We start from the raw sequence: 21,929 nt of genomic DNA on the forward strand, positions 1-21,929 counted from the left end.
GTGAGGGGAGTGTGATCTGTTAAAGGGGGAGTGTACTTTGTGCAAATCATCCAAGCCTAAAGATGGAAAACCCCTTGCCAATATGAAGTTGCGCTTCAATGCAGCAGCGAGTGAAATTACACAATACATTATTTATTACTGTAAAAAAATAAACAAAAAAATTGTCTTTCAGCTCTTTCTGTCTGGAGATGTCCATTGACATGCCACGAAAAATAGAAAATATTATGTGTCATAGACATGGAATCAAAATCAAAGTAAGTGATTTCCATGTGAACATCGGCATATGTCAGCGAATAACAGATACAGTATCACCTGGAATATTACTATATAGTACTTTCAGCAATAAAACAAGCGTTGCTGATTTGCTGCCAGGCACAATACCAAGTACACACCTGGGGATATTTCATGTGATGTAGGTGAGCAATGCCCAGGTGATTAGAGCACATAGAGCAATGGTGACATCAGCATGAATAGCAAATTTGGCATAGACCTTCAAATTGTGCTTCTTTGGAGATTCAATATGCTAACATATTTCCAGAAAACCTAGTGGCTAATTCAGAGTGGGACCTACGTCTGTCTTGTTAAGGTAAAATATGCATGTACCTACTGTGCGTGCGTCCAAAAAAAATAAATTCAGAAATGTCTATATGCAGAGTCGCACGCATCTTACACTTTCGATTCCTTTCTTTTAGAGAGGTGGGAGTGAAGGGATGTGCAGATGCAGAGTACAATAAGGGCACGTTTTCATAAATGCAACTGAGTCCGTTCCGCTCTCAGGAGCTCTCAGGAGCAATAGTTATTGTGACGGCTAAATTACCGGTGCAACAGTCTGTTCCACCTTTTAGATTTGTAAAAAAAAAGGGTTTTAAATAAATAACACTGAAAAACTGTGAAAGATCCAATTTAACTTTTTATTGCTTCAAAAAGATGGGAGGAGTCCTAGGAGATTTAGCTCAGTGCTCAACAAGCTAAGGCTGTGTGATTATGGCTTCGGTCATAGCACTGTCATCACCTGGGGGAGTCATGCTGTTTGTCCCCCAGAAATTGCTGTAACCAGCCCAGACTAAGAGTGCTGGCACTGGTATCACTCTTTACTTTGTTTTTAGGGGGATGGGCTTTTTAAAGAAAAATAAAGATTTCTTTAATTTTTATTTTTTTTCACTACAGTAAAATACCAGTAAGTGCTCTCTCAACAGCATTAATAGTGTATATATAGCTTAATAGTGTATATATATGTTTTAAGCATTCTCATGCATTTAACATACTCCGCTTAGTTGCATATATTTTCAGATTTGTGACTCGGCATATACACATAATAGCGTCTTTTGGTGAACACATTTTTAGTCAGAATTTATTACGCAAATTCTTTCACATTCTACATCACCCACACAGGGCCTGAGTCATTAAGGAAAGGAAAGCATAAAAAGGAGTAACTTTGCACCTGGGCAAAACTGTGTTGCATTGGAGGGGGAGGTAAATTTAAAATGTGGCGACAGATGTATGGTTGGGGTAGGGCATGTCCTAGATCAACTTTAAATTTCGGTGTAAAAAGGAAGCTATCAGGTTTTTGTGTGCTGCATGAAAAAAATAGCCAGTATATAACTTATGTGCAAAGTAATAAACTAATTTGCACCCCTTGCATTGTAACATGGTTTGTCCAGGAGCAAAATTACTCCTTTTTTGGCTTTACTCTCCTTAATTACTCGGGTCCATAGTGTGCAAGTGGAAGTGAGCAGGGAATTGCGTAAACTGGAGTGTAAACTCAGTAAGCGATAGACATTCTATACATACATAATCATTACACTGAAGTATTTTGGCTTGGTAATCAAAATAGCGTTGTTTTTTTGTTTTTTTTTCTATGATGCTGTTTAAGTAAAAACACAGGATACAAAAACTATCAGGACCAAGTTTAAGTACAGGTTCCTGCATGAAAAATTCACAGGTGTATATATTTGGGGGAGATTAGATTGTTAATACAAGGGAAGTTTATGGGGAAGAGTGAAGTCTCATTGAATTGTACAAACATTTTCTGTATAAAATTGTGCTGGAAAGAAGTCCTGTTTTATATTCTTCCTTTTAACATTTCTACCATCTAAAATTGTGGATGTACTGTTTTGTTCATCGTAGAAAACTGACTGCAAAGCTGTAATCCAGACTCTAGAAAACAGTTCTTTAAATGAGGACGGTTTTGCTTTGGATATATTTCTAGAAGAGGGCTATATCCCAAGAATGTGGGTTGAAACCCACCCAGATGAAGACAGTGAGGTAAATCATATACCAAGCTCCTGTTATGAAATATCAATATTATATATATATTATTTATATGTATTATATAGATTGATTCTGATCTCCTCTTTTCTGGGTTAAACAAAATGCAGTTTTTCAGTCGGCACTAGAATTCAGCTACCACATTGCTCATCTATCCATTGTTGTTATATATTTTAAAACACTGTAAATAAAGTCATAGGCTGTAAAAATCATTATATGAAGTCTGTTGGAGCAGCCTAGTGTTTTTTATCATCTCTACAGATAATGATCCTGTATTAGATTTAGAGTGGGTCGGTCACAACAACTAAGTGTGTTTTATTAATTAATAGGATCTCAGAAAAAAAAAAAAACACTAGTTATCTCAATGCAATTTTGTTTATTGAGAAATTCTTACTCCTGGTATTATTAGTAAATTGCCCTTGTAATCAGGAGGAGGATTATTTTTTAGATGACATATAAAAGATTGTGCCTTCTGGTCTAGCTGAGAATGGATAATTCAGATAATTACTGTATCATTATCCAGCCCACTGAAGAGTCTGTTTTGAGGATTTAATTTTGCTGCTAATAGTTTGGAACAATCAATTTAATTTAAGAACCTTGGGCCTGATTCATTAAGGTTCTTAAATGAAGAGGATCCTTATTTCAGTCTCCTGAACAAAATCATGTTACAATGGAAGGGGTGCAAATGAGTGTTCTGTTTTGCACATAAGTTAAATACTGACTGTTTTTTCATGTAACACACAAATACTTGATAGCTTATTTGTACACTGAAATTTAAAGTTGATATATGTGTGTTACATGAAAAAACAGTCAGTATTTAACTTATGTGCAAAACAGAACACTCATTTGCACCCCTTGCGTTGTAACATGGTTTTGTCCAGGAGACTGAAATAAGGATCCCCTTCATTTAAGATCCTTAATGAATCAGACCTCTTGTTTTTTTCCTTTCATGCTATCCCTGTTTGTGTCTGCTTTTCCTGCTGTTCATTGGTTCCTTTAGAATAAGTGAATTCCTTTTGGATCTTGCTTGCATCCTACGCACCATCAGAGCTTGTTCTTTAATTGTGGCTATAATGGTGAACATGAGCTTAGCAGATGCAACGCCATCCATGTAGAATTAATGAATCAATGAAGTGGGAGTTTTGAGTAAAGGTAGGGATGTGCATTTTGAGTGAGAGAATACTCATATTGAAAGGGCCTAAAGAGTAGAAGATCCCAGCGTGGTGCTCATATGGGGCAATAAATCTACTTATAATAAAAAATAAATGTTACACAAAACAGCTACTCTCTGATACTGGCTACCTCTTTTTCCCGTACAGAACAATGTAAATGTGCCGACTGCAAATGTTTTCCACTGAATGTTCAATTCCATCTTTGTTTTTTCATAGGCGTGCATGTTGATATTTCAGCCTCAGTTTGAAAATGGATATGAGGATGTAAATATAACTATATGCCTTGATTGTTCCAATTCCATGGAGTCCTGTTTTAAAAGTGCTAAACTGGTTGCACTGCTTGCAGTTAACTGTCTATATTACAAATCCATCAACATTATCCTTTTTGGATCAAGTAAGTAAATCTAGATAGACAGAAGTATTATATGTTTCATGAGAAAATGCTTCAGTAGAATTCATTGATACATTATCCAAATGTTTTCATTAGTTCTGTAACTTGGAGAAAAGTATTTCACAAGAAACACTGTGTTGAATAATATTCGAACACTTTCCTAATGTGTAAAAATATTATGTCGCAACCTACCTCAATCAAATGGTTCTTTTCCATTCTAATAGATACACTAGGCTCTCGGTAGATATTGAAGGTAACTTTATGGACATGTTGTCTCCCTACATTCTTCTATGGATCTCAGTTAAAGATAGACCACCTCCCTCGATTATCCCACCCACAATGCTTTTCTCCCTCAGTATTTGTGACTAATGACATTAGCATACCAACTTATAAACAAACTCCCCTTAATGACACCACTATGGAATAACCTGGCCTTCCCTCTGAGGCAAAACCATAAATCCTTTAAATCATTGATCCTTCACAAGATAAAATTCTTCACTGATATCGTCCATCTATGGATTTTCCCCGAGTTCTCAGAGATTCAGCAATGTTTCCATGTCCCCGTGCCAGTTGTTTTTCACTTTTAGCTAATTATACAACTCAATTTCATCAATCAGATCTGTGAAGATACCGGGTTTTGTGGCCCAATTCTACCCACTTCATGCTGGCTGGCCACTCAGTGGTGCCTTACTATGCCAGGGACCTTCTAGGATTCGTATAGTCACTCAGGCAAATGCAGTTAGAAAGTAAAACAATACATTTATTGTAATAAAAACAACCACTAGAATTTTACATACACACAGTCAATAAATGCCAGGCAGGTTCACCACATTATCTGTCCCTTACACCACTAGCTTAAGGAGTTACAGTCACCTGGCTGTCCTGAATTGCTCTCAGTTGCATATGTAGTCTCTGGTAGAGAGCGGCAACTCCACACCAGACCTTCCACCTTCCAGGAATCAAATCACAGAATGGCAGCACAGTGGCCTAGTGGTTATCACTTCTGCCTCACAGCACTGGGGTCATGAGTTCGATTCCCGACCATGGCCTTATCTGTGTGGAGTTTGTATGTTCTCCCTGTGTTTGCGTGGGTTTCCTCCGGGTGCTCCGGTTTCCTCCCACACTCCAAAAACATACTGGTAGGTTAATTGGCTGCTATCAAAATTGACCCTAGTCTCTCCCTGTCTTTCTGTCTGTGTGTGAGTGTGTGTCTATATTAGGGAATTTAGACTGTAAGCTCCAATGGGGCAGGGACTGATGTGAGCGAGTTCTCTGTACAGCGCTGCGGAAATAGTGGCGCTATATAAATAAATTATGATGATGATGAATGAACATCATCAGTCCCTTGTTGGGATGCAGACAAATGTTTGGACTAGTCCTATGGAGAACAATGGATACTAATTGGTCTCCCCCACCTCCAAAGATAAGAAAGCAGTCAGCCCCTCCTAAAATTAACCCCTTACACTACTTTGTGATGTCACGGGGTCCCCAGCTGTTCCTTGCTTCCTATAGAGACAGGAGGGGGAGAATGAATGTAGCTACAGCCCTCTCATCTGTAGCCTGAATCTCATCCTACCCATAACCCACCTGGCTTTGCTTTAATAACAATGAATAATAGCTTCACTGCAATATCAACAATATGCAATAAACAATATACATGTTTACAATGAGCTACAATGTCCCCTTATCTACATGTAATTAGACAATGCAGTTGTACTCTGTTGAGCTGGGGAGCAAAAGCAAGGGCTATAAAAAGTACATGCTATAATCCACATTTTGTAAGAAACGAGGGACATGCTGGTTAAGGTGTTATCAATCTCCGTTTCGTCACAAGATCACTCAGACTTTTAGCAAATGCAACTCCAGTTTAAGCGGCTTGATATCAACCTGATAAAGAGAAGTACAATATGCTTAGAACTAGATGTGTGGTCCTTCGTTCAGATAAATGAAAGCACCTATAAATTGCTCTATATAGATTGTACTTGTTCCTCCCTCCAGACTTCATGTGATCTAAATCCTCAAAGGCTTGCTGGAGAAAGTGTAGTCAGGATGACTCCTTTATTCATATTGGGTGGAGCTGCACCACCCTGTAACCGCCCTTGCTAACATTCTTCTCTGCCCTCCCCCCCTACCGCCACTCAAAATCATCACTACACTCCTACATTAAATGTTCCATAATAGGCTTGATTTAATACTATTTTATACATAATTGTCTGTCATTCTGGGGAAAAACAAGACAATGGGCTAGATTTACTAAGCTGCGGGTTTGAAAAAGTGGGGATGTTGCCTATAGCAACCAATCAGATTCTAGCTGTCATTTTGTAGAAGGTACTAAATAAATGAAAGCTAGAATCTGATTGGTTGCTATAGGCAACATCCCCACTTTTTCAAACCAGCAGCTTAGTAAATCTAGCCCAATGTCTTTTATGCTTTAGTGGTACACTTTGTACGTTGCTAAACTACAAAGTGTATCCCCTACCTATTCCTCCTTCACTTTTGTTTTGTGTCCTTTCCTCCCCCTAAGAAAATTTGATTTGTTTGAAAAAAAAAAAATCACACTAAAATGTTTAAAAAAATAATAAAAACTACCCCTCTCTTCTCCTCTGTTTTTCCCTCTACTAACATATCCTCGTTACCCCCCTATCCTTCTCCTCTCTGTTTTCATCTTCTGATCTTTCCTCTCCCTCAGCCTCTTCCCGTCTTCCCTTTATGGTACTTCTGATATCTCATAACAATTATACTTTTAATTCACTTTCGCTCATATTTTATTGCTCACGACGACCATTCCCTCTGTATTGGTTCCGTATTGGTATATACCCTATCTGTTTCACAAACTCTCAATGCTCTCACTGTTATGAGTTGTATTAAGGCAACATATGTTGTACTTTTATTTTGAAAAATGTCAATAAAATTTGTTAAAAAAATAAATAAAATAAAAATAAAAAACTATATATATATATATATATATATATATATATATATATACACACACATAAAACAATAGCAATAATTGTGGCGCTCCATTCGAGATCGTGTTGGTAATAGTCCAATTTTTGTTCACACCTGGACACCTTCTTCATACAAAGTGGCAGTCTCCCTTCAATATTCGGGTGGTGAAACCGATAAGGAAATCTATAAAGCAAAACAGAAGGGAAAGGCGCGTATGGTGTAGTATTTTAGGGAATATAGTCCCAAAAACCAAAGTGTGTGTATATGCGTACCACATATAAACTTGAAAGCATGCTCAACAGTACACGAAGCCTGGGTACTTCACTCGTAATCATATATATCCACTGAAAACCAAATAGTGCAATACCGGCAAACAAGTAGAGCTAATATATACCCAGCCACATTAGATTGTGCGTTCCAGAATTAAATAATAAAGCGCTTATCTGTAAGGTTGTTTTATGTAGCTGGAATTCTCCCTTGTTCAATTAAATATATTAAAATGTCCTTTCCCACAGCAAACAGACAGGGTGTGTCTGTGTCAGGGCAAAATAGATATGTGTGTGTGTGTGTGTGTGTGTGTGTGTGTGTGTGTATATATATATATATGTATATATATATATATATTTATATATATATATATATATATATATATATATATATATATATATATATAATGTGTGTGTGTATACACACGTTTTAATTACGTTTTTCTTTTCACAGCTTATAAAGAGTTCTATTTCTATCCTTGTCAGCAGAAACGTGAAATGTCAGAGATGCAGACGTTTATCAAAGTAAGGAACGTGGCATATTGTTTGTTTGTTTATGTTATTTCTTAGACTTCCATTGGTGTACATTGGGTTATATTGTAGGATCCAGTTGTGCAGGCACTGTAAATAGCTTAACAGTTGTCCGTAGCTTCTCGCCCTCTTCTTCTGTAAAGTCCTCACTTTAGTTTAAGTGCCTTTTCAAGCACTGGGTTTGGCGATAGAATGCGGGGCATGTGAGGGTCTCTGGGGACTGTGCTTCTGCTATAGCCACCCAGCTCCCAATGCTGGATGCCTTCAGGAGAGCCCGTTACTGCCTTCACAGGCTATGGCAAGTGACAGCAGGACGGCAGCCGCGACTTCACCACACACTGGAGTAAAGGCAGGAGGTGAGTATTACCTTAACTCAGCACATTGCAGGAAGAGGGAATGTAGAACAAGTTGCGGAGGGTCCTAGGTTTGGAGGTTGGGACAGTCTCTTCCTTTCTCATAAGGCTGGGTCAGGTAAGGATCATTCTGTAAGTAAGCCCCTACTAGGCACTGGATTGGTGGAGTGGACTGTTGTTTTTTATGGCTGGCAATCCAGTTCTGGGCCCTGGTGCAATGTGGGACAAGAGTATACTCCTTGTGGGAGGCACGGTTCGGACTTGCTGGAGCCTGTCTGGGTTAGGTTTCTAGCCAATTCGATTGCTGATCTTGCATAGTTTGCTTGTTTCCAGAAGTGAGGTGTTTCCCAGAATCCCTCTGGCTTTACCAGACGCCAGACTAAGATCATGAGGGTCCTGTGGCGGCATTGTTAGAGGACCTGGCTTGTGCCAAAAGTCTGGTGACTTCAGTTCTGGGCCTGGTTAAGGTTTTCTCCTCACAAGAGAGGATGTTGGAATCCGCCATGCTGTCTACCTCACATATGCGCAGGAGTTTGGTGGCACCCAAACCTGGGAATGCCTCAGATTCAAACTTCTCCTCCGAGGAGGTCAAAGTGTTTGTACGGTCAGATGTTTAGACTCGTTCTTTGGTGAGAATGTCCTTTCTGACCGTCAAGGGGTGAATGAACTAATACATGCAGTGCGCCAGGTATTAGACATCCCAGACACTGCAGTCCCTTAGGCTGCAGATATTTCTCTGTTTAAGCTGTGGGCGAAAAGAACATTTTTCTTTTCCTTCTTCCTCCCAGTTGGATGATTTGTTGGGCAAGGTGTGGCCTTCGCCAGACTGGAAGTTCCAGGTGTCCTTTAGGTTGCAGGATTGTTATCCTTTTCCTTCTGAGGATATTGGTAAAGGAGAAATGCCCTCTAAGGTGGGCACACCTGTTGCGTGGTTCTCAAGGACATCTACCATACCCATTTCATACCATACTTAAAGATGGTGGAGACCGTAATATCAAGGGCATTCTTGAGACCAGGAGCCTCTTTAACGACTTCATTGGCCTTTGCTTAGTTGACTAAAGATGGTCTGAACAGCGTTCCGAATGCTTGTTAGTTGGTAACTATGGTCTGAATTGTTCCTATGGTGAAGCATATTCAGAGAGCTACGGATTACTTGGGAGAGGCAGCTCTGGACATGGAACTAATTGGGTCTAGGAAATCAGCCTCTGCAGTTTTTGCTCATCATATTTAGACCTGGGAGTCTGATGTGGAGTCAGGAGGTGTTTTGTTTGGCCTCAGGTTGCTAACATCGTTAGTCAGGCGACAGGAGTTTAAGGTACTTTCCTTCCTGTTGATGCTCCAGAGTCCAAAGGTTCCAAACGTTTTGGTTCTCTGGAAGAACAAGGACTCGCCGTTCTAAATGGCAGTCTTCTGGCTTCATAGGTGGTTTGCAGAGATAGAGGCAGGTTTGGGCTGCTAGACGTCCAGCAGCCAATTCTTCAGACAAGTAATTGGTATGTTGGGCATTCTGCTCACCAAGGTGCCTGGGCGAGAAGGATCGGGGATACATGATACATCTACTCAGGGCTCCACCCAGATGGTTCTTTACCACAGGACCTCCCGTAAACTGGACAAAACGTCAGGCTATTCACTCCCTGAGTTCATCAGGGGAGGTTATTCCAGATCTAGGCCGTCCAAAAAGGTTTGTGCTTTTATTTCACTGCTTGTGGTTCAAACACCCGATGGTTCTTTCAGATCAATTCTGACTCTGAAATGTTTAGACACCCAGCTTTGGGATTCAAGATTCAAGAGTACTTGACATCGGTAATAAACATCATGGAACAGGATGAGTCCTCGGTGGGTTTGGACATCAAGGACGCATATTCACACTGTCACACGCCGGTCATATAGTCAGGTCCATTTAAGAACCATGATTCTGCTTGCTTCTCTTTGAGACATTACTTTCACAGGTGTTCCTAGCTACTGTGATCTGGACCACTCCCTAAACCTCATTGGTCCTGGAGCACTATATGAACCTCGCAAGGTTATGGGCTCATTGCCTGATCTTTTATTATTACTCTGCTAATTATTAGTTGCTGGACTGTTATTAAGAATATATTGCCAAGCTAGTAGCCAGTTCAGTTATTCAAGTTATGTGCGTTCTATCTTCATGCCGTTGTTATTGGTTACCAACTGAACTTCTTTCGTTATTTCATTGTATTTTGTGAACTGCCATGTACTCAGCTTGCGGAGTTGTACATATCTTATACTGTTGCTGTTATACCATCTATCAATATACTATATTGCAACGCTACTACATCTTCTGTGTTTTGTTCAACCTCCACCATCCACTGCTATAACATCTAAGTAGTGGCAAAAGGGATCCATAAAATACCCATAGCCGTGACATACACATTCTTGTCTGGGAGGGACATAAGTCACTTCTCAGGTTTGCTGTTCAACCAGATAATTGCCAGTTTTGGGCTTTTCACTTTGGGCTCACTATGCTCCTCAATGAACACCAAGGTCATGACGGTCACAGCGGCTCTGCTGCAGACCAAGAAAGTGACGATCATTGCCTATCTGGACAATCTTTTCATCAAAGCAGAGTCGCTGTCAGTGCTTTTGTCCCATGTGCAGTTGACAGCAAAGATTTTAGAAACCCATAGTTGGATTCTGAACTTCAAGAAGTCCAAATTGATTAGGTCACAGTGGATGATATTTTTGGGTCTTCTTTTTGACACCCAAAAATAGAAAACATTCAGGCCTTGCAAAAAATGTTAAGTTGGCTTTCAAACAGACCTTAGTGCACTTCTGCATGAAGGTTCTGGGCAAGATAGTGTTAAAATTCGAGGCCGTCCAGTTTGCTCAGTTTCACGCAAGGCAGTTTCAGTTGGAACTCCTCCCCACTTAGATCAGATCTCACCTTTGTCTTTTCAGCTAGGTGGTGTCTGTCACTCCTTTGGTGGCTGCAGATGGATCATCTATGCAAATGTGGCAGGTTCTCAATCTGGAATTGGATTTTGGTGGGTGGCCATGGATGTAAGCTTTCAGGTTTTTCTTTGATGGGGGAGGGGGGGGACTATGACTCTTCATGTCCGCTTTCATGTTCTATTGATTTTGGCGGTATGCAAACTTCCAATCAATGTGTTGGAACTGCGAACAATGTTTCACGTTCTGGTCAGTGCAGACCATCTCCTGCGGGGAAGGGCGGTGAAGATGCTGTCGGACAATGTCATAGAGGTGGCATACCTCATTCACCATGTTGGCACCAGGAGTCCACTAGCCATGTGAGAGACGCATAGGGGGGAATTCCTCAGAACATTACTGCTGCACATATATGCTCATTTTTCCTTGCAACTCTGTGGGGCGTGAGGAAAATATCAGTGAAGATTTCTGTAAAAGTCCCTCGGCCGTGATGTTCTGAATCTACCCCATAGAATCTTTAGGTGTGCCAAACAAAATGTTCAGGCCATCATGGCACTCTCCATCTCAGGGATGGATAATTGGGAGGTAGACTTTCTGAACAAGCAGACTCTTCATTCTGGTGAATGGTCTCTGCAACCAGGGGTTTTTGCCAGATTCACTCCACCTGTCAACAATCATATGTCCACATGATGGTGTCTTGGGTTAACCACAAGTTGGAGCTCTTCTGCTCCAGGGCATGAGATCCTTGGACGGTCTTGCTATATACCATGTCCGTTCCTTTGGTGGTCTCACATGTTTTACTTGTTCCCTCCGGTAGCCATGCTTCAGAGGGTCTTGAAAAAGGTGAAGAAAGAGGGCGTCCCAGTCATTCTGGTAGCTCCAGATTGGCCTTGAAGGGCTTTTTTTACACTGCCATTCTTTCCATGGCGACAGGTCCATCATGGCATCTGCTGCTCTGACCAGATCTTGTAAGTTAAGGCTGTTTCTACAGGGTTTCGAGCAGCTGGGTTTAATGGCGTGACTGCTGAAGCCATGATTCTTAGTTTTGCCTGATCATGCGGTGCAAACCAATCTTTGGCAAGTAAACTGGTTTTGGCTATAAAATGAGTCTGTAGAACATATATTTTCTAGTGCAAGAGGAAATGGTTTCCTACTTATGCTTTTTGTTTTGCAAGGCTACTTATGTTCTTACTAGAGGGGTTCGATGCCAGTCTGCACCTTAGTTCTCTTAAGGTTCAGGTATCTGTTGTAGGGTGTTCTTTATGTACCATTTTAACTATTGGTGTCGTAGACTTGACATTTTTTATGTGGATCTCCAGGGATCCCAGGTTTGGGGGAAAGGTATTTTGCGCTGTTTCTTCTGAGCAGACACGATGAGTACTGGAGGGTTGCGATGAGCAGGACACTGCAGATACACGGAGGCAGCGGATAGGAATCAGCTGGTGCAGTCACGATGAAACACGGGAGAGTTGAGGTGAGCAGGATACTGTAGAAGCACGGAGGCAGCGGATAGGAATCAGCTGGTGCAGTCACGATGAAACACAGGAGAGTTGAAGTGGTTTGGAAACTGTAGAAGCACGGAGGCAGCGGATAGGAATCAGCTAGTGCAGTCACGATGAAACACGGGAGAGTTGAAGTGGTTTGGAGACTGTAGAAGCACGGAGGCAGCGGATAGGAATCAGCTGGTGCAGTCACAATGAAACACAGGAGAGTTGAGGTGAGCTGGATACTGTAGAAGCACGGAGGCAGCGGATAGGAATCAGCTGGTGCAGTCACGATGAAACACAGGAGAGTTGAAGTGGTTTGGAAACTGTCGAAGCACGGAGGCAGCGGATAGGAATCAGCTAGTGCAGTCACGATGAAACACAGGAGAGTTGAGGTGAGCTGGAAACTGTAGAAGCACGGAGGCAGCGGATAGGAATCAGCTGGTGCAGTCACGATGAAACACAGGAGAGTTGAAGTGGTTTGGAAACCACAAACGAACAACAGGAATCAGCAGGAGCTGAATAAACGAGGAAACACAGGAACACCTTCAGAGGCTCATGGGGAATGAGACTCCAAGATCAGGCCACGAGGTATTGACCACAGGTGCTTTAAATAGGGAGTGTTGCCTGATCAGCCAATTAACTAAAAGGAACATGTACTGAAGGTTTGAAAGGACTGCACATGCGCAGACCCTCAGGATGGTGGACGGCCACGGTTCCTAAACACACGAGAAGTAGCACTCACAGTCCGGTGAGTGACAGGCTCCTTCCCGACCAACACCGATGACGACTCTTCTTCAAACCGACTTCAGCCAATCGCGATCAAGTAAGAAGCCGGTTCTACTTGACGACATCATTCACCATGGCGATGGGATTAATATAGAGAGGGAGGAACTATGTTCAACTGTTAATAGACTTAAAGTGCCTCTAGCCTAGATCCTACACTATACACTAAGAGAAAAGGATTTAATGTAAGTATGAAATTCCTATTTTCAAATTATATGACATTTCTCAGATATAGGGTCCATACAACATTTATTTTTGCACTAATTAATCTCAGCCACCACAAAGACAATAGATATAGTCAGATATTTGCTCTACTTAATCTGCAAATATTGTTTGTTTCATTGACTGTTAAATGTACTCTCATTTTACCTTTGCTTATTGTATGGTTTTCACCAAATCCTAGATGGCCAAACCCAACATGGGAAGCACAGAGTTCTGGAAGCCTCTACAATCCTTGTGTTTGCTGAGACCCTCAACAGGATGTCAGAGAGTCCTCCTCATCTCTGATGGGCATCTCCAAAATGAGCACCTTGTCCTTCAGATCCTGAAGAAAAATAAGGGGCATATTAATTTGCTTACTTGCGGTGTAGGGTAAGTTATAATCATTATTTATTGTTATGTTTACTGCATAAAGAAGGAAATCCACCTAGAGAATGAAAATATAGCAACCACATTTACCCAAGTAGCACAACTGCAGGGTTTCACTTCCAGGACACTCGTGATTTGTGAGTTATTCTCCCTTACCCATATACACACACACCCTCCCCCCACCCGTCCAACAATGCAGGTTTGACATGTGAGCACTTTGACATCTCAGGTATGAATTTCATACTTTTCCTCCAGTTAGAGAATTGAGAAGGTTTTCGGGGTTATATATCTTGAGATTTCTAAATACCGTAATTCCCATGTCCTTGCTAGTTGCAGGGGGGAAATGTTACACTACAGTTTTATTTGTGGACAGAGATCCCTTGTAAACCATTAATGCTCACTCAAAGCCTTTTTACATTGAATGGATGTGGACTTTAAATGGGTTAGGTACGAAATTCTGACAGAAGAAATACCGACCGTCTAAATGGCGGTATTTCAATTTTGCCGACACAGATAAAATACAGATGGTGGCATTACAGCAGTGAAAACCCGCAGCAGGGAGTCCCCCTGCCATGATGCTAACCAGCCCCAGGCTGGTCAGCATGGGGTTGGATTCTCTAGGAAGTGGGTGTCCGCCAAACATATGTGGGCCCCCTCTCTAGGCATACCCAGCCCCATTCTGACAGCACTAGCGCTCTTACCACACCTCTGGGTGGTGTGTGTGTGTGTGTGTGGGGTAATAAATGGTTAGAAAAGAATGCATTTAACTTTGACGAACTACAGGTTCCAGCAAGCCTGGGCTGCCATGAACAATCTGCATGCTGCTAGCATTGCCCTTTGACTTTCGACATTGTGACTGTCAACATTACTACTTTCGACAGTCAAAATGTCAACATTTTAAACATGTAGACAGACGTGTTGACAGTCTAACTGTTGACAGATTCACCATTGCCCAACCCAAACAGTTGATATAAAAATTTAAATATAAAGAGAAAAAAAAAAAAATGTAAAGAAAAGAAAGTTAACAACCAACCAACCAACCAACGCACTCATTTGTGCTCCCTATAATTTCCCAGAACTAGAGCAAATTAAGCATAATATATACCCAAAATAATGTGAGGAAAAAGGGGATCACATATAAGAACATATTTCTAGGGACTTGAAAAATAATCATAGACAAGTGTTCTTCTTTTACTATTTTTGTTTAATTTTGTAATTTTAAAAAAGTATTTAAAAATAACTTCTTTTAAGAAGATGTCTGATTATTAAAAGTACACCTATCACCATGAGTTCATTGCTTCTGGGGCTCTCGTTTTTAATCATTTATTTATTTATTTATTGTATTTTTCCCTTTTGGTCTATTCCTGTGTAATGCCAGTGTTTGCAGTATGCAAGTTAGAGTGAATCATCAAATGTAAGGGCAAGGTGATGGCTGCTTGTGTGTTTTTTGAGCGTAAAAGTAACAACAAAAGTTATCTTCTGCTTTTAATACAGTCAATTGCAATCAAACCTATTGATGTTTAAAGTAGATGTCCTTCAACTTTTGTAGTCTACTTATTTATCATATTATTTACAATGTAACTTTTCCACATGCATAATTTTAACATTGATGTGTTTTTGTTTTTTTACCCCAGGGCTACAGCAAATAAACATATGTTGCGGTTTTTGGCACACCGGGGTGCTGGAGCCTTTGAATATTTTGGAGACAAATCTAAGAGTAGTTGGAAAGATCAGGTAACTTCAACCACACTGTTTGGTTTGTTTAAGAATGTGTCATAATATGCTCCACGTCATACTGAGCTTAATATTGAGCATAAGGAACAGTTAAATTTAAGATTTCATAAAGGGAAAATAAACCCCAGCTTTTTTTAAAAGGTGACGAAAAATGGTACCTTAGAGGCAGGGCTGTGGAGTCGGTATTATTATTATCGTTTATTTGTAAGGAGCCACAAGGTGTCCGCTGCGCCGTACACAGTACGAACAGTAGACTATACAGGGTAAAACAGTACAGAACAATAAACACAAAGTACCAGTACTTCAAAACTCCGGGCAGGCAAATACAGTAGAGACGGAGCGGAAGAACAGGTATGGAGACAGGAGGGAAGAGGGGCCCTGCTCATACGAGCTTACATCCTAAGGGAGGGTAAACAAATCAGGCACAGAAGGGAGCCAGTTGAGGCAAAGGCGAGAGAAAAAAAGGGGCCATGGGAGAAACAGAAGAGATGAGAGGTTAAGTGGATGGATGGTAGGCCTAAAGGAACAGGTGAGTTTTAAGTGCCTGCTTGAAGGAGCACAGATTGGGTGAGAGACGGATGGAGCAAGGGAGGTCGTTCCAGTGAAGGGGGGCAGAGCGGGACACCGAACCTTCGACTCCGACTCCTCTGTTACCACTGACCGACTCCCGACTCCTTCAGAATTGTCAAATATTTTTTATTTTGTAATAGCAAATTTACTATAGTAGAATGATAGCACAAAGCATTTTCATCACACACCATAAATCATTAGATTATTAATTGAACACAAAATATATTTTATTTTAAGTTCTTCTCAGTTTCTGAACAAGAAAACAGTGTTAAATTTTTATGAAAATATTTATGCAACAAACTATACATTTAATACATTTAAAAAAGGGTTTTAACAGAAACATAGGATATACCTTAGCATATACCTTAAAACTAAGAATACATAAAATGTAAGACTAACGGAACAGGATCATAATAAGCTGTCCTTTGCTTACAAATAATTTATAATTATATTACCAAATGCTTTTCTATAAATATATTTAACTACTACTTGGGGGCCTAGTAGTAGTACACACTATACCCCACAGTTTTGTTTCAACCCAGTGGACCTGACCAAAAAAGCATTTTGCAGTGAGTTCAAAAAAAGTCTCCTGAAGCTCTTAATTAAAAATCAATATTTAGGTTTGGCAAAATACTTAGGCAAACCAGCAACATAGTAAAAATATATGGATGTTATGCTTGTTTTTGCTTTGTCCACTGCCACCACTGAGTGGTCCACTACTATGTTTAATGACTGTATTAGTGTAGTATAAAGTGACATTTTTTTTCTATACAGACCCCTAATCATCAAGTACAGATTTCACATTGATTACATAATGAGGTGGCACAGCAAAGAATTGTGTATATCTCATCATGACCTCAACCAAACCAGCATAACATTCATTATAGATGTTTTTTCTACACTAATATTATGCCATAAAATATAAGGTAAAAATGCAATGTAAGGTAATTAATATTGTTGAGGCTGTAGATACAACATAGCAATATCACTTCTATAAAGCACTCAAATTGCAAATAACTATAACACCTAACAACATACTGAGGGACATTTATGAAAACGTGCGCAAATTAAAAAAGTTATGTTGACCATAGCAACCAATCAGATTTTAGCTGCCATTTTCTGGTGCAGCTTAGAAAATGACGGTAAACTTCTGATTGGTTGCTGGGTGCAATGTATTTTTTTTAACAAACAAAACAAGATTAATACTCCAACAGCCCTCAGATTCTGATGCTGAGTTTCAAATGATGTGTTCACTGTTACAGATGGACAAACAGGATAAGAGGCTGCAGTCGCCGGCATGTACAGTTGTCTCAGTCAAGTGGAGGCAGTTTGGTAGAAATCCTCCTGAACCGGTGCAAGCCCCTGCAAACATGCCGGCTTTATTTTTCAATGATCATCTTTTGGTCTATGGGTTTGTCCCTCATTGCACTCAGGTAAGTGTATTATACTTTTCATTTAGGATGGGATTTACTAAAGTTAGGTAAGACCTCCCCTCTTTGTATAGGCCATGGATAACCTTCATGTCTTCTTCCAATACACAGCATTGGCAACACAGTCAGTATCATGTAAGCATAAGATAGTCTTCCTTCCAGCGTAACATAGGCTATTCCTCTCATTACATAGACCCCCTTTCCCCCCCCTCCACCTCTCAGTTTGGGACTCCTTACTTTGTGGTCATTGCTTTCAAATACTAAAGTTCCATAGGATTTACATATTTTGTGTCAATTACGGTTCAATTATCCAATTACAATTGAGGTATGACAGGGATTTTGGGTGTTTGTTTGCACTGTGCAATTATTACCATTAAGCTCCTGCCCCCTAAAGGAAGATGATAGTTATTCAATTCAAGTAATATTAGTTAATTTTTTTGAAAGGTTCTTACAATCAACACAGCATCGTTCCCACCAAGGGTGTGCACTTCAACTTGGGGTTGGAACAATATACATGTGAACATTGGTAACTGTGTTAAGAGGCAGTCAACCAGTAGCAAGTCACAGCTGAAATCACTCTCAGTTAGTAAAAAACAGATGCTAATTGACCACTGCTTCTATGTAAAAACTTGACATCGGTGGTCAAAGAGCCTAATACCTAGTTGTACCTGTGTGATAAAAGGATGTTTCCTGTATTGATTTATCGGGCTGTTACTGCTTACGAAACTTGTGAACTTATTGTTGACTTATTTCAAGCATTGCAAACAATTGCAGAGCTGGTAAGGAATATATTTTCAAGAATTTATTCCCTTATATCTTGTTTTTCAATGCAAATTGAATTTCCATTCTGTCCACTTGTAGGCCACATTAAAAGCTTTGATCAATAGTGAAGAATTGGAAAACATGGTTTCGACCACCAAACAGCAGAAGACAACTGGAACAGTATGTTTTGGATTTTTTGGGGACTTCTATGCCTCATGTCTGTGATATTATTATTATCTTATTCTTGTTATTCACAGGTCATATCTTACAAATGTTATTCTGCACATATCCTTACATACAGGGAACATATAACCAACACCCCGCCCCCCCCCCCCACCCCCCCGTTTACAAAAATAAATAAAAAGTGCTTGAAAAATTACGGCCATCTCTACAAGATGTTTAGGACATTTAGTTTGTTTCTATTTGACTGTGATGTCATTCTATTGCATTTTAACTATGTTCAGTACTAAGGAAATGTCTGGAAATATAGGGAATGATTATGGAGTTTTCAAAGACATTATCTGCAGATATGGTTTGCATAAAAATTGTAATGACACCAAACTCCTCAGAAAGATATACTCTTTGTATAGTCATCCACTAATGGTTTCTGTATAATATTACAGTGCAGTACATATATGCAGTTAGTGGACAGAAAAATTAAAACACCAGTAAAAATCTTAATAGGACACTACATGTGGCATGTGAGCACTGTGGCATTGAGTCAACAAAAGTCTGGAATTGGGCAGGATGAAAGCAGCACCACTATTTCACATAAAAGTCACTCTGCTAACTTCTTGATGGTGGTAAATAATACTGTTTCAGGGTTCAGATCAGCTGACCAATACTACGACAGATGGATAATAATAGTGTCATGTCATCAAATCATTGGGTAACCACATATGCTTTGTGGTTGTGTCATTCTGGAACATACCCCTTCCTTTTTGGAAAATAAAGGGCTATTAAATAGCAATTAGCATTAACCTTGCTTTCTAAGGGAATGACTGTGCCCAAATAATGCCAGGAGACTGCGTTCCCCACAACATCTTGGAAGCACCAAAACGGTTACTTTTGGAAACATTGACTATGATATCTTTCTCTGCGGAGTTCTCATCAGGTTTGTTTTTGCTGGAACTGGTTACTCATGCCATAGGTTGAAATCTGCAGACCATTGCTCTGAAGTTGCCCGCTTGTTTTGCAATATATTTCTACCCACCACTGCCCTTTGCTGATGATGTTTAATCTGAGTTTCTCTTTCATCCTATCTGGGGGACACTGCTACCATGGGTTGTGAGAGTGGAGGTGGAGTTGGCACTTAACAGGTTAACTTGGTAATGTATCATGCTGACACCTCTGCAACCCACTGTAGCCTCTTCAGTCTTAGGACCAACTCCCTTGGGCACTTAACTACTTTAATGCTAGGAACAATTTTTTTCCTTTTATTTTACTTTATTTTATCTTTTTCTTTTTGGCAGCAGTGTGCTCTGTTCTACTAATACAGAGCACACTTATTCAGATAGTGAGAGCTGGACGGCTCTCACTAACAACATTGGAAAGTTTTAGTTTCACTTAGAACTGAGCGCTGACAAGCAGCTTATAGCCGCTGTCACGCTGATACAGGACTGTTGTGCCGATGCTGCCAAAAACGGCAAAGAGCGCCGGTAATTGGAACGCTGGGGTTCGCCATCTTGGAATGTATCAAGTTCCCTCCTCAGCAAAGGAGGGGGGCACTTGTCCACCAACGTAAACGCCCACCAAGAATCTATTAGAGCTACTGCTGCATATAATAGATGCAGCAGATCGCCATTCCACAGCAGGAAATATCAGAACAGGCGCAGCACGGACGGTACTAAGACAGAACCCCCCCCCCTCCGCAGTCTATAGCAGTTGAAACATTCCAAGGGCGCCAAAACAACTGCCTGGGAAATAGGGCAGAAGCTATTCCTCAGGGACACCGAGCTGCTGACAGACCTCTCCTGCTCCAGACATCTTTGCCTGATTGGAAGGCCAAGTACCACTTTGTCTTATATACTCCCTATAACATAGATAAGGGTTTATTGAAACAAAATTGTTGGTGTTGCAATAGCTTTTTTTATTAAAATGTTAAATCCTAAGTGCATAACATATAATCTTTAACAGGGATACTAATTTTTGACTGTCATAGACTAGTTAGTATCTCTCTGCACGGTGGCTCAGTGGTTAGCACTTCTGCCTCACAGCGCTGGGGTCATGAGTTCAATTCCCGACCATGGCCTTATCTGTGTGGAGTTTGTATGTTCTCCCCGTGTTTGCATGGGTTTCCTCCGGGTGCTCCGGTTCCCTCCCACACTCCAAAAACATATTAGTAGGTTAATTGGGGTGCTATCAAATCGACCCTAGTCTCTTTCTCTCCGTCTGTATGCATGTTAAGGAATTTAGACTGTAAGCCCCAATGGGGCAGGGACTGATGTGAGTGAGTTCTCTGTACAGCGCTGCGGAATTAGTGGCGCTATATAAATAAATGATGATGATGATTGCCTGTATTCCATTCGATTACTGTTATATTGTTCCCTTATAAAATGTCTGATAAGGGAAAGGCACCTCAGGCAAAATATTATACATGTTCCATGTGTAAAGATGAGTTACCCATTGGACTACAGGACCGGGGGCGCTTTGTACTGACTGCAGCTGGGGTACCCTAGCCGTACAGGCTCAGGTTAGCGCACCGCCACTAGAGGAAACACCAGCGTGGGCAAATGCCCTGACACAGGGGGGTGAGACTTTAGTAAAGCTGGGCAAGTGGTCACTCCATCCGGAGGTCTTACAGTCCCTGGTCCTATGATGGGGGTTCCCGGATCGGGATTTAATGGCATCACATCACAACAGGAAAGTACCACAGTTCTGCTCAAGAGCAAGAGACCCGTTGACGGTGGCCATCGACGTAATGACAATTCCCCTGGGACTTTAGGTTTGGCTACCTTTTTCCTCTTATTCATATGATTCCCTGTGTCCTTCGAAGAGTAAAGCAACGGGGGTTCCCAGTCATACTAGTGGCTCCCACTTGGCCACGGCGAGTTTGGTATGCAGAAATTCTGTGGCTGGCGGTAGGTCCAAGTCTGAAGTTTACCTATTCAAGTAGACCTTCTTCAGCAAGGACCATTCAGGCATCAGGACTTGCCTCAGCTCAATTTAATGACATGGCTGTTGAGGCCAACCTGTGGGCTAGAAAACCAGTTTTGGCTCATATTTACCACCGCATCTTGTGAACCTACATTAGATGATGTGAGAGCGACCATGCCACACGGCTTCTTTTTGTCTTCCACATTTTCTGGCTTTTCTCCAGGATGGCCTGGATGCGGGCCTTCGTCTCGGTTCATTTCTGTGTTTTTTCACCTGCGCTTGGCAGACATTCCGTATGTCAGGATCTTCTTGCAAGGAGTCCTGCATATCCAACCTTAATATGTTCCACCCACAGCACCCTGGGATCTTAACCTGGTGCTTAATATGCTTCAAGAGCCTCCTTTTGAACCGTTACACACTGCGGAATTATGGTTCTTGACTATGAAGGTTATATTTCTCCTAGCTATTGCATCGGCTCGTAGAGTTTTTGAATTGGGTGCTCTCTCTCATGTCGTGATCTATATCTTATCTTTCACGATAATAGGGCGGTTCTCGCAATTCCTGCTTTCCTACCAAAGGTGGCTTCCAGTTTTCATGTGAACCAAGAAATAGCGTTTCCTCCCTTCTGCTGTCTGGTCTATG

General features: G+C 40.9%; 1 protein-coding gene across 6 annotated transcripts in view; it reads left to right on the forward strand.

The window, feature by feature from the left end:
- The window catches only part of LOC142140900 (protein mono-ADP-ribosyltransferase PARP4-like), a 200,752-nt gene that overhangs the window by 46,649 nt on the left and 132,174 nt on the right, over nucleotides 1–21,929 (forward strand). For all 6 annotated transcript variants that reach the window (XM_075198877.1, XM_075198878.1, XM_075198881.1 and 3 more), the window contains exons 20-27: nucleotides 173–254; nucleotides 2,128–2,265; nucleotides 3,657–3,834; nucleotides 7,501–7,571; nucleotides 13,511–13,698; nucleotides 15,330–15,429; nucleotides 17,262–17,432; nucleotides 18,291–18,371. In XM_075198877.1, the coding sequence (XP_075054978.1) occupies nucleotides 173–254; nucleotides 2,128–2,265; nucleotides 3,657–3,834; nucleotides 7,501–7,571; nucleotides 13,511–13,698; nucleotides 15,330–15,429; nucleotides 17,262–17,432; nucleotides 18,291–18,371 (1,009 nt within the window). The remainder of the gene's footprint in view (nucleotides 1–172; nucleotides 255–2,127; nucleotides 2,266–3,656; nucleotides 3,835–7,500; nucleotides 7,572–13,510; nucleotides 13,699–15,329; nucleotides 15,430–17,261; nucleotides 17,433–18,290; nucleotides 18,372–21,929) is intronic.

The sequence above is a fragment of the Mixophyes fleayi genome, chromosome 2 (genome assembly GCF_038048845.1).
Source record: "Mixophyes fleayi isolate aMixFle1 chromosome 2, aMixFle1.hap1, whole genome shotgun sequence".
Classification (NCBI taxonomy): Eukaryota; Metazoa; Chordata; class Amphibia; order Anura; family Limnodynastidae; genus Mixophyes; species Mixophyes fleayi.